We start from the raw sequence: 14,019 nt of genomic DNA, 5'->3' as shown, positions 1-14,019 counted from the left end.
AGGGGGGCGCTGCCGCCTGAGGCGAGTGTCTCAACTCGCCTCATTGGTGGAGCGCCCCTGGACATTTCAGTAACAAACCCGGGACTTCCAGTTGAGCTATGACTGTCCCGAGAAAAAACAGACTTTTGGGAGTTATAAATAAGTGACCTACGGAGATAAGCCACGACCAGTAGGCTTGCAATCTGAGGCCACTGGCTACAATAAATTAGGCTAGTGCTGGGGTTAGTAGTTCAGGATCAGCTGGAGAAATGTTTGTGAGTGAGAGCCAAGTTTTTAAAGTGGTAGAACTTGTCTGACCCGTGTGTCGCTGGATTGGTATTTATTTGTCTTTCTCATCATAGTTGCTTCCCCCCTTTTGGAGAAAGTGGCACATTTGTTTATCTGCCCCAGGGGCAAAACGTGTGTTGTGAACATGGCACAAAAGAGTCTTCTGTTTTCCCTCTCCCTCCCTTCCCTGTTTGTCTTTCCAGCTGTAAATCAGCCGGTAACATTTTAACTCCCACAAAGACCTTTCATCTTTTAACATAACCTTTATTTATATTATAAATTATATTACTGTCATATAAATCCTATGGCTGTGCCCATTATTTGCACCAGCAATTCCCCCCGACCCCATCAGTGTGCTTAGGAATAGTGCACGGAGCTAGTGCCATGGGTTGTTTATTGTGGGCTGAGTGGTTGACAGATTTGGTGGGTCAGGGATGGGCATGTTGTTGAGTGGCAGCAAACAGTAATGTAACTGGAGGGGGATGGGCCCTTATGCGGGACGTGCAGCCGGGCCCCGCCCCCCTCTGTATCAGATTATCTGCCCCGAAATCAGTCGATGCAGTACAGTAATACAGTCATTGGGAAAAAATGTTTTGTTTTTTTTCAAAACACATCATTTAATAGTACTGCTCCAGCAGAATTCTGCACTGAAATCGTTTCTCAAAAGAGCAATCTTGAAATCTGACATGGGGCTAGACATATTGTCAGTTTCCCAGGTGCCCCCAGTCACGTGACTTGTGCTCTGATAAACTTCAATCACTCTTTACTGCTGTACTGCAAGTTGGAATGATATCACCTCCCTCCCTTTCCCCCCCAGCAGCCAAACAACAGAACAATGGGAAGGTAACCAGATAACAGCTCCCTAACACAAGATAACAGCTGCCTGGTAGATCTAAGAACAACACTCAATAGTAAAATCCAGGTCCCACTGAGACACATTCAGTTACATTGAGTAGGAGAAACAACAGGCTGCCAGAAAGCAGTTCCATCCTAAAGTGCTGGCTCTTTCTGAAATCACATGACCAGGCAAAATGAGCTGAGATGCACCTACACACCAATATTACAACTAAATACACTTGCTGCTTCAGGAATGACATTTTATATTTAGAAATAAAAATCATGAAAGAATCCCTTTGCACTTAGAGGGCCAATATTGCACCTTTATTTTTAGGCCCGAACTGGAAAACCCATCTGAGACTGTGCAAGTGTAGTTACAGGGAGATCATCACCTCATTGGTGACACCAATATCAGCTTTATTTAAGGATGGTAGGACTTTAATAAATTGCCGGGCCAATATCACCCTGTACTTAGCATAGCAATAAAAAGCTATTGCGTAGATTTCTGTTTGCTCGCCAGTTCGTGGCTGCTACAAAGGGAGGAGACACCGGGGTTAATGTACAATGAAGTTTGCTCTGGTGTAGTTGCTTCCTGTTATTAGAGATATTGGAGACAAATCGAATAAACCCTTTCGTTTTGCGTATCTGTCACCAGACCAAGAAGCCAAATAATACCCTTGAAGATTTTATTGCCTACCCACAGATACTCTATTAAAATGCCCAACGTGTAAAGACACTGAGACTTTGATTACTGGAACGTTTTGGATGCCCCCTGCTGAAATCGCTTGCCCTACAGCAGCAAGGAAAATTGGTTTGGAGTAAATAGATAATTCCGTATACTGAGCCCCATGTCTTATTTTGCAGAACAGAGAAAGAAATATTCTAACTCCAACGTCATCATGCAAGAAACATCACAGTATAACGTGGAGGTGAGTGGATTACTGAGTAACTTTCTGCTACTATATATTGAATAATGATGTGATCCAGATAACTCTCGATATTCGACTGCTGAATGTAAATCCTTCGACTTCGAATATCGAATTCGAAGTTGTAGTCGAAGGTCGAAGCAGCCAATTCAATGGTCGAAGTAGCCAAAAAAAACATTCGAAATTCAAAGTTTTTTTTATTCTATTCCTTCACTCGAACTAAGTAAATGGGCCCCATCTTGTCTAATTTTGCCATCAATTAGTTCAGATATGTACATATATTAAGCTAGACTTTACTGTGTCTTGAGAGATCGACTGAAATATCAAAAAGTCAGGTTGTTTCCAGCTGTTCTTGTTATATTAGGGCAGAGACAGACGAGAAGATTCGGGGAGATTTAGTCGCCCGGTGCGTCTCTTCTTCGCTTTCCTGAACTGCCTCCCCACCAGCTAGAATCTAAATCGGCGGCGGGATGGCACTCGGAGCACTTCGTTTTACGAAGTTGCCTCACAAGGAAACTTCAGACGACTTCGGAAAACTAATCGCTCTGAGTGCCATCTTGCCGGCGATTTAGATTCTAGCCGGCGGGGAGGCAGTTCGGGAAATTACTCGCCCGAAGAAGAATCTTCTCATCTGTCTCTGCCCTTATTCTCTTCCACATCCCACCCACTGTGTAATAACCAAAGTCGATAATAAAGAAGCATTTTTCACAATAGATTTCGGTCCTCAAGGTGTGATCCCACTCAGATCTCTTGGGAAGCCACAGCATAAATTATCCAGACTGCCCATATAGGTGCCCACACAAGCCACCTTAACTGGGTTGGTATCAGGGTCGGACTGGGCCAGCAGGGCACCGGGAAAAAACCCAGTGGGCCCCCAACTCTTGTTGGCCCCGCTGGCCCAGGTCTGCACCCACATCTTCTTCTTAATGCCGCGACCCCTTTGTTGGAGGTCGGGGAAAAAAATGTGTGCGCACTCTATGTGCTCAAGCGCAGAACATAAATGCAGCGCCGTGCGTTCGCACAGGCACGACGCACATCGCCCATGTGGCAGAAGGGGCCAGAGGGGGCCCTGGGGCAGTAGTCCCGGTGGGCCCCGGGTTGCCCAGTCCGACCCTGATTGGTATCACATTAGGGTAGAAATGCTGGTGTAATAAATTGCACCAGTGAGGTCAATAGAGAGGGTAAATCAGTGACATAGAGTTGTGGCTATGACATGGGAGTTAAGGTGGCCACATACGCACCAATAATATCAAAAAAAATGGTGGGAATTGAGTTGACCGATAATGGAAGAAGACTTGGATATCAGTCGGTTCGATGATCAGGCTGGCCAGAAATTTTTGATCGGGCGCCTTTGAAGGGACCTGAACATTGGCCATTGTTAGTGCCGAATGGTATGGGATCCGTTATCCGGAAACCTGTTATATAGAAAGCTCAGACGTACGGGACACTCCTCTCCCATAAACTCCATTTTAATGAAATAATTAAAAAAAAATTGAAAAATATTTCCTTTTCTCTATAATAATAAAACAGTCCCTAATTCCAGTTGAGATATAATAAATCCTCATGATGTTTAAGTAGCGTTAAAGTATGGAACCCAAATTATTTAATGATCAGGAAAACCTCAGGTCGCACACATTCTGGATAACAGGTCCCATACCTTTACTGCTAAACGTATGGACCTGACAGCCCATTAAGCAGTTCGTATGCTTATTATGGGATTCTGTCGAAGGCACTGACCTTTAGAATAGTGAAGCACATGCCACTCCTTTAAAGATGTTGGATAGTCCAAAGGTTTTAAAGAGAAGATGACATTGGGAAGGAGGTGCGCACAGAATATGAAACGACTTGCTATTGCGACGCTTTCCGTGAGCCTCCTTTATCTACATACTCAGAACTGTATTTCCTCACAGTCTGTCCGTCTATAAACGCAGCAATAAAGCCATTTTTTATCACTTAATGATATGGATACGATGCACCGAAACAATCTCTCTGCATGTTATAGGCCTCTTCTCTTCTGCATCAATGGAGCATCTAAGCTTCCAGTGCCACCAATCCTCCCCATTAGTAAAGAACTGTTTACTTTCTATTTGCATTTGCTGCTGGAATATCTGAGATCCCTTTTTTTTGGGGGGGCGACTCTTCTTTTGGGCTACTAATCTCCCACCGACTAGAATCTAAATCGCCGGACGGATTGATTCGTTTTCCGAAGTGGCCCGAAGTTTCCTTGTGAGGCAACTTTGGGCGACTTCAGAAAACGAAGTGCCCCGATTGCCATCCCGCTGGCGATTTACATTCTAGCTGGCAGGAGGCAGTTCGGAGAGATTAGTCGCCCCGAAGAAGAGGAGATTTGTTGGTGGCCGAATAGTCTCCCCAAATCTGAGTGTGTGTCTCTGCCCTTAGGCTGGGGCCACACGGAAAGATTCAGGGAGATTGGTCGCCTGGCGTCTTTGAGGCGACTAATCTCGCTGAATGGCTTGCTGGTATCTCGCACCCGCTAGCGCTAAAGTCTCCTGCACCTATTCACATGCGGCGATACGTTTTTCAAATTGAGGCAATTTCGAGCGACTTTGAAAAACGTGTCACCGCCTCAAAGACGCGGCCATTAGTCGCCAGGCGGCTAATCTCCCTGAAATCTTCCCGTGTGGCCTAGCCCTAAGACAAAAAGTATAAACAAGACAAACCTCCTCCCATGACCTGCAGGATGCAGTTTAGGCATCTCATATAGGGGCAAATTCACTAAGCGCCGAAGCGCCGAACGCTAGCGTCAATTCGCTAGCATTGGGCATTTTCGTTACTTCGCAAATTCACTAACGAACGCTGGCGTAGATTCGCTAGTGTTACTTCGCACCCTTACGCCTGGTGAAGTTTCGCTAGCGACGTAACTACGCAAATGTACTGAACGCTACCTTTTACGCCAGACTTCCTTCGCCACCTCAGACCAGGCGAAGTGCAATAGAGTAGATAGGGATTGCTTCAAAAAAAGTCAAAATTTTTTCTAAGTCCCAAAAAACGCTGGCGTGTTTTCTACATGATAGCTGATAGGCTGAAAAAGATCGAAATTTTTTTTAGGGCTCCCCTCCTTCCCCCCTACATTTCCTGACTCATGGCAACTTAACTATACAGTGGGCACATGTGTAGGGCAAAATAAAAAATTTTATTTGATGTTTTGAAGGTTTTCTAGGCATTTGTAGTGCTGATACATATTCCTCCATTGAAATTTGAATTTGGCGCCGTATACAAATTAGCCTTCGCTAGCGTAACTTCGCTTTACTTAGCGAATCAACGCTAGCGCAACTTCGCAACCTTACGCTACCCCTGAGCGCAACTTCGGATTTTAGTGAATTTGCGAAGCGCTGGCGAAACTACGCCTGGCGAAGTGTGGCGAAGTGCGGCGAAGTGCAGCAAAGTGCGGCAAAGTTACGCCTGGCGCAACTACGAATCTTAGTGAATTTGCCCCATAGACTCTATTCTCAAAAAGAACTTTCTAACCCCAAGGGAACCGAGAGTTGAGATTTTTAAAAAAGCTATATGTGCCGATGCATTGAAAAGCTGCCGATTTTACAAGTGAATGCGTAAAGCAGAGGCTATTCACACACAATGATGTCAGTCAATTGGATTTTATATTTAGATGCATAAAACATCTATATGAGGTTTATGATGTTTTTAGAATGGATCTGGAATGCGGTTACAAACAAGACTTATTGTGCTGTGTTTGTATGGGGATTAGGGTTATGTTTAATATACGAGGATGTGGCACTTGCTACCTGGCCATAATACAACTCTACTCCTAACAAATAAGAAATACACGTCTCACCTATCTTTATAGACCCCAACGCAAAGGCAAAATATTCCCATCTTTTGTTCAACAACATGTTCTGTTTTATTGTGCGTATTCACATTGTACGTCAAATAGAAGGGAAACATTATAAAGAGACACTTGCACACATACTGTAGCCTTAAAGGGATACTGTCATGGGAAAAAAATTTTTTCAAAATGAATCAGTTAATAGTGCTGCTCCAGCAGAATTCTGCACTGAAATCCATTTCTCAAAAGAGCAAACAGATTTTTTTATATTCAATTTTGAAATCTGACATGGGGCTAGACATTTTGTCAATTTCCCAGCTGCCCCCAGTCATGTGACTTGTGCTCTGATAAACTTCAATCACTCTTTACTGCTGTACTGCAAGTTGGAGTGATATCACCCCCTCCCTTTCCCCCCCCCAGCAGCCAAACAAAAGAATAATGGGAAGGTAACCAGATAGCAGCTCCCTAACACAAGATAACAGCTGCCTGGTAGATCTAAGAACAGCACTCAATAGTAAAATCCAGGTCCCACTGAGACACATTCAGTTACATTGAGAAGGAAAAACAGCAGCCTGCCAGAAAGCATTTCTCTCCTAAAGTGCAGGCACAAGTCACATGACCGGGGGCAGCTGGGAAATTGACAAAATGTCTAGCCCCATGTCAGATTTCAAAATTGAATATAAAAAAACCTGTTTGCTCTTTTGAGAAATGGATTCCAGTGCAGAATTCAACGTTGCTATGCAGTGCAAATCATTACATACAAACCTAAACATGGAAACGTATCCTTTAACATTTTGAAATACACTTTTTTTTTAGCGTTGGGGTATTCAGAATCAATCCAGCCAATGTGAGTTGCATTGACATTAAGGTGGAGGTTCATCATTATATTAAAGCGGACATGTCATCCAGACACAAAAATCTGTATAATAAAAGTCCTTTTCAAATTAAACATGAAATCCAATTTCTATATTTGATTAAAGCATTCATAGCTGTTGTAAACTCATTTAACAATCTCAGCTGTCAATCAAATATTGTCTGCCCCTCCTCTATGCCTTAGGCATAGAGACGGGACAGAAAATGACTTTCACTTTCCATTCAGCACTTCCTACATGTCACTGCTCTCCCCACATTCCCCCCGTTCTCTTCACTGTTTAATTGTGTAGCCAGGACATGGGGATGGACATCAGGTCCCACATTCTGGTGCACAAACAAGATTCTGAGATGATACAAGACTTGTCTTAATATCAGTGTCCACAAAATGGCTCCTGCCTGCTTGTTATAATTATGAATTCCCAGACTGAAGGAAACAAAATTCAAATAATTTATATAATGTAATTAAAGTTCATTGTGCTTGACTAATGTGATAAAATAGGATTTTGAATAATTTTTTTGGGTGACGGGTCCCCTTTAACGTTTAGTATGATATAGAAATAGAAACTTCTTGCAGGCAGTATCAGATTCAGTAGATAGTCTCCTAGTGCATGAATTATACCTCCGGACTGATGACTTCCAGGAAATAAACATGTAACTCGACTTTTTTTCTCTGTCTCTCTAAAGCATCTGGCCACGTTTTTAATGGATAAGAGTGACGCTGTCGGCACAGTGGATGATGCCATCAAACAGTTGTTTCAGTTGGAGTCCAAAGGCAAAATCTGGGCCCAAGAAATGATTTTGCAGGTCACAAACAACAATATCAGGCTGCTGGACAGTGTGACACAGGTACGTAACCATAATGTTAACATAATAGGTCCATCAGCATTTATGTAAATGTAGGGACCCTGAGATTTGGTGGTATTTTACTCAGGTAGCTCCACCTATGTAACTGGATGCCTAAGTGTGCCTTTAGTTACTCAGGTAGTTAGGTACCCTTCCTGGGTCCATATTACTTCAAAGGTTGCCCACTAGGAGGTAGCAGTTATAAAGTATAAAGGGTTTAGCCCCATGTGCAAAAAGTCTTTCCTAGGACCTTACCTCACTGTGAGGTACTACCAGGGCCGCCATTAGAAATCACGGGGCCCCGTACAACAAAATTTTTGGGGCCCCCTGGGCCCCGCCCACACTGACGACCAAGCTCCACCCCATATCCCGCCCACTCCACATCGCAGTTAAAAGACCACACAGACATCAGCGCTAAAAAAGTAACCCCCCCCACACACAAGTTGTAAAAAGCTATTGATGGTCAGGGCCCCCTTATAAAAAATTGGGGCCCCAAAAAAAAAAATTAAAAAAATTTTTTTTTCTTTTTTTTTAAAAAAACATTGGTGGCAGGGGCCCCCTTATAAGTTTAAAAAAATTTGGGGCCCCAACAAAAAAAATGTAAAAAAAACTAAAAAATAAACAAATATTGGCGGCAGGGGCCCCCTTATAAGTAAAAAACAAATTGGGGCCCCCAAAAAAAATTTGAAAAAAAATTTTTTTTGAAAAAAAAAAAAAAACTGGTGGCAGGGGCCCCTACAAGTTAAAAACAAATTGGGGCCCCAAAAAAAAATTTGAAAAAAAAATAATTTTTTTTTGAAAAAAAAAACTGGTGGCAGGGGCCCCCTTACGAGTTAAAAAAATTTGGGGCCACCAAAAAGAAAATTATTATTTTTTTCTTTTTAAAAAAAAAACAAAAAAAAACAATGGTGGCAAGGGGCCCCTTACGAGTTAAAAAAAAAATTGGGGCCCCAAAAAAAAGTTTTAAAAAAAAAGATTGGTGGCAGGGGCCTATAGAATATTAAAATAATACATTGGTGGCCAGGGGATTAAAAAAAAAAAAAAACACAAACTGGTGTTCAGTAGAATTGAACTCATGGCTTCAGTACTTCAACTTCGCCTCCTTTCGTGACTTCGGGTCTTTTCACCGCTTCAGGACTTCAATTTCGGCTATTTTCGTGAGTTCGGGTCTTTGCGCTGCTTCAGGACTTCGGCTGTTTTCGTGACTTCGGGTCTTTTCGGCGCTTCGTGACTTCGGCTTTTTCCGTGACTTCGGGTCTTTTCGGCGCATCGGCTTCGGCTTTTCGGCACTTCCGCATTCGGCAACGCAGAGGGAGGACGTACGGCTCGGGCGCTCGTAAGGGGGGCCCGGATCTTCAAAAAATGCAGCGCTGCCGGGCCCCCCTTCATGCCCGGGCCCGGTACGCTTGTCCCCCCTGTCCCCCCCTGATGGCGGCCCTGGGTACTACAGGTCCATGTCTGGAGTAATTTCAAGTTCAAGAGTTATATATTGCTAGTGATTTAAGTTATAGTTTCTCTAGTAGAAAAAGAAAAGATCAGGGTATGTAGTGAGCAGTTCCAGCTCCAACTAGGAGAAGTAGTGGGTTTAGGACCCCATGGTGAGTATTCCACTAGCTCAGAAATTCACAGGGTGAGATGAGGACCAGAAAGTGTGCCAAGATCCAAGATCCCAGGAGGATTTCCTCTGAGAAGGAAGCTTTACATGGGAGGATTTGCTCCAGGAGGAGTTAACCTACTTGCACTAGTGATAAAGGGTTTAGCACCATGTGCAGAAGGTCTTTCCTCGGACCTTACCTCACTGTGAGGTACTACAGGTCCATGTCTGGAGTAATTTCAACTAGAGAGAGATATATAGTGTTAGTGATTTTAAGTTATAGTTGCTCTAGGAGAAAAAGAAAAGCTTAGGGTATGTAGTGAGCAGTTCCAGCTCCATCGCGGAGAAGTAGTTGGGTTTGGAACCCCGTGGTGAGTACTCCACTAGCTCAGAAATTCACAGGGTGAGATGAGGACCAGAAAGTGTGCCAAGATCCAACATCCCAGCAGGATTTTCCCTGAGAAGGAAGCTTTACATGGGAGGATTTGCCCCAGGAGGAGTTAACCTACTTGCACTACTGATACTTGAAAGAAGTTGCTATTGCCTTGTGAACATCTAAATGCCTGAAGTTATTTCCCTGCATTTGCTATATGAAAACAAACAAGTTAATTTTGCTGCAAGAAATTCTCTGTCTGGATCCTTTGCTATTTCCAACTCTGCAAGGTGTTAGGAGTAAAAGAAGTTGCACAGGTATAGTTGGGTCTTGGGCACAACACAAGCAGTTAGCCAGGTCACCTACATCCACAAAATGTAATAGGGTGCACTATGTGGCATATTCGTTACCTGTAGTATTTCTATGTACCATTTGCTATGGTTAATGGATTTTGTGCATGATGGGTAACTAGTGGATATAGACGTTTTATTTACTAAACAGTGACTTTGTGTCTGTTGTTCATTGACAGGAAGAGCTGGAGAACTTTCCTTTGCCTATTGTCCAACACTGCCAGAACGTGTCAGGCCCTCAACGCTACCCACACGTCTTATTTTTGGTGTGTCAGGATGCCGACCAGCCCAAGCCTGACATGCACTTCTTTAACTGTGAAATGGAGGTGAGCATAACAAGGGAGATGCTTGAAGATTACCAAAGGGAGATAATCCCGTAGCAGGAAATTTGGAACTAAAGATCTATTTATCTTCTGCAAATTAGCCTCTTCAAGAAGAATTAGAACTAAAATGCATTGTAGTGAGTTATCCATAGGCAGTAAATATGAATCGAATGGGGGAAATTTACCAATGAGCGAATTTTCCCCTTAGAAGGCTTCGCACAACTTCGTCAGATGTTAATTCACAGCACATACACCTATTTATCGAAATGCAAAGTTACGTCTTAGCCGATGAACACTGACCGGTGCAGTCTTCTGCTGATAGAGGCCCTTTAGTAACTTTGCTCTTGGTGCATTCACTGAAAGACAAAACTACATAGTAATTTGGCCACAAAGAAGACATATAATATAGGATAACTGGGGGTTTGCATCCTCTTGGATTCTTAGTTTTGTTGGGCTATTCTTTTACACAGTATTACAGACAGACTTGAAGATCAAAGATCATTTTTAAACATTACCTTAATTATTCCAGTGGGTGAGCCAGCTGAGATTGCCAATGCTGATTTATATCATTGCTTTTACACAGGCCGAGGTCATTCATGCCGACATAGAGAGCGCTCTAGCAGATATAAAGTACGGCAAGAAGATGCGACCGCAGACACTCAAGTAAGAGTCCTTTCCAAATTGGTCCTTTTCATGGTGGCGGGATTATTTAATCTTTAGATTTCTTATACCCATGAGTTTCAGCCATACCAAAGCTAAATATTATTCTTTTTTTATATTTAACTTTTTTATTGAGTTTTTCAGAATCATAGTAAAGCCAACAATAGTTGAAGGAAGACATAGAGAGAAAAGAGAGCATGCAAGTAAGAGGGGGTAAGAGAGAGGAGGGGTTAAATATTATTCTTATAAGCTATGATTTACTAAAGGGGAAGTAAAGTCTAAAATAGAATGAGGCTAGAAATGCTGTATTTTGTATACTAAACATGAACATGAACTTACTGTGCTAGAAGCCTAATCAAACAAATGATTTATGCTTTCAAAGTTGGCCACAGGGGGTCACCGTCTTGTAAATTTGTTATACATCTTTGCAAGACCAAGACTGTGCACATGCTCAGTGTGGTCTGGGCTGCTTAGGGATCGTCATAAATGATCAAAACAGCACAAGTCAAATAATATCTGCCAGAAGCCGATACAACAAGACTGATTAATAATCAGAATATACAGACTGTACTGGGTCCTGTGTTGTCATGTAATCTAATGTGGATTTTATAGTTTTTGTATTGTTTAATACAAACTTTCTCCAACTCTGCAGAACCAGTGGCTGCAGCAAAATAATCCTCCAAATAGAATCCCAGTTTATCTGTTTAAATCTGGCTCCATGATCTTTGTCCCTGCAGCTGGAGTTGGAAATGGTAAAGGAGATGTAAAGGCAAAAATAAAATCAAATACAAATCTCTACACAGTCGCCGACTGCTCTACAGGGAAACAAACAAAGCTGCTTGAGTTCTGCATGGCTGGGAAGTAAGGCGGGGGCTCCCCCTGCTGTACATAAGTATGATTGTTTCCTTGCAGAGCAGTTAGGGACTGTCTGACAATTCCTATCCACAGCAGTAAATGAAGGGAGAATTTCACTGCATACAGTCAGGTTTCTTATAAAAACAGTACACAATTTTTAATTAAAGTATATTGGAGATAGGTTTCTTTTTCATTAAAGAAAGTAAAAATGGGATTTTATTCATTTGCCTTTACCTGCCCTTTAAATACAGGTTATACAATGTATTGTACAATTGTTCGGCACTACAGCTACTGTATATATCACAGACATAAGAGCAGGAGAAACCTGCCAGTCAGTTATTATTGCTTGTTAGAAATAAAAACAATGGGAAGCAAACTTTATAAAGTATTTTTCAATGTTAAACATTCACCTTCCAGGGCCCTTTATCAAGGGAGGAGATCTATTGATAGGGAGGAGGAAGCTAAGACCTTAGAAGATGAGATGGGGCATTAGGTGATAATAACCCAAGTGACAGATAGTGCTGCAATAAGTGGGAAATGGTATAGCAGACCTATGGCTACTATTAAACAGTTTGCTGAGCAGTTAAAAGAATAAGAAGTAGCTAAATCATGCAAAAACAACCAATTTTATCTTTGCAAACAGCACATAGTAGAGCAGACATAATGCCCCATCTCATCTGAGCAGTAGACCAAGGATGGGAAACATTGGGAAAACCTGATAATGCAGAACCAGCTCTCCTGGAAATGGTTCATCGTCTCAAAAGATCTAGGGCTCATTGGAAGTTGTAGTATTGCAACATCTGAAGATATGGGACCAGTTATCTAGAAATCTGTTGGCCAGAAAGCTCCCAATTACAGTATTTGAAGACCATCTGCCATAGAGTCTGTTTTAAGCAAATAATTCTGACTTGTAAAAATGACTTCCTATTTTTATTTAATCTATCAAACAGTAGCGTGTACTTGATGGTAACTAAGCTTCATGAATCCATATTTGTGACAAAACAATCCTATTGAGTTTATTCAAAGGGATTCTGTTATGATTTTTATGGTTTTTTATTTCTAAATGACACTGTTTACACTGCAAAAAATTCACTGTACAATATAAAATGTCATTCCTGAAGCAGCAAGTGTATTTAGTTGTAATATTGGTGTGTAGGTGCATCTCAGCTCATTTTGCCTGGTCATGTGATTTCAGAAAGAGCCAGCACTTTAGGATGGAACTGCTTTCTGGCTGTTATTTCTCCTACTCAATGTAACTGAATGTGTCTCAGTGGGACCTGGATTTTACTATTGAGTGCTGTTCTTAGATCTACCAGGCAGCTGTTATCTTGTGTTAGGGAGCTGCTATCTGGTTACCTTCCCATTGTTCTGTTGTTAGTCTGCTGGGGGGAAAGAGAGGGCTAATATCCCTCCAACTTGCAGTACAACAGTAAAGAGTGACTGAAGTTTATCAGAGCACAAGTCACATGACTGGGGGCAGCTGGGAAACTGACAATATGTCTAGCCCCATGTCAGATTTCAAAATTAAATATAATAATAAATATATATATTTGCTCTTTTGAGAAATGGATTTCAATGCAGAATTCTGCTGGAGCAGTTCTATTAACTAGTGCATTTTTTTAAAAAAACTTCCCATGACAGTATCCCTTATGTTTACGTATGGTATGTCTTTGCCCTGTTTCAGGTTCTTGCCATTTGGCTTAACTTCACAGACTTCTGCAGTTCCTTATATACGAGTAGAGCCAACTTTATGCTGAACCATTGCTTACTAGGAATGCAGTTTAGCCAGAACCTCCATAAATAACTACCTGGGATTGCCTGAAATATGACTTTGAATATGTTTTGCAATAGCTGAATAAACATCACAGGTTTGCACAAAAAAAATCTGTGGCCTCAAATGATGATACGGGTCAAAGTAGTAGTGTGTAGCAAGATAAAGTCATTTTGGCTAGTTACCCTTTGCATTTAGATGAAAATGGAAAAAAAAAGTCCCTGTCCCTTAACTGTTGTAAGGTGGATGATACTGACTATTGCAGTTGACAATGACAGGAGTCACAAATATTTTTATATTTTCATCCTTAATGAGTTCCAGCAGTGGCCCATTGGCTGGGGGTAGGAGTTGAAGGTTGTGGTGAGATCTGTCCTATTGAATATTCTTGAAACTATGACTTAATGGCATTGTAACATCATGCCTGGAGTTGAACCAGTGACCTGGTGTTTTCTGGTTGTCTGCATTGATTCAGCTCCATGTGAGCAGACAGCTATGGTCCTGGTTCACTCCTATTTCTATCTTTATCATTGCAAGTAGGCATG

General features: G+C 42.0%; 1 protein-coding gene across 1 annotated transcript in view; it reads left to right on the top strand.

The window, feature by feature from the left end:
• Positions 1 to 14,019, top strand: part of eps8l2.S (EPS8-like 2 S homeolog) — a 77,994-nt gene that overhangs the window by 47,680 nt on the left and 16,295 nt on the right. The window contains exons 4-7 of the mRNA XM_018260065.2: positions 1,969 to 2,033; positions 7,393 to 7,554; positions 10,048 to 10,194; positions 10,775 to 10,854. Of these exons, the coding sequence (XP_018115554.1) occupies positions 1,969 to 2,033; positions 7,393 to 7,554; positions 10,048 to 10,194; positions 10,775 to 10,854 (454 nt within the window). The remainder of the gene's footprint in view (positions 1 to 1,968; positions 2,034 to 7,392; positions 7,555 to 10,047; positions 10,195 to 10,774; positions 10,855 to 14,019) is intronic.

This window comes from Xenopus laevis, chromosome 4S (assembly GCF_017654675.1).
Source record: "Xenopus laevis strain J_2021 chromosome 4S, Xenopus_laevis_v10.1, whole genome shotgun sequence".
NCBI classification, from domain to species: Eukaryota; Metazoa; Chordata; class Amphibia; order Anura; family Pipidae; genus Xenopus; species Xenopus laevis.
Note: the sequence above shows the minus strand (reverse complement) of the source record. Positions and strands in the feature narration are given on the sequence as shown.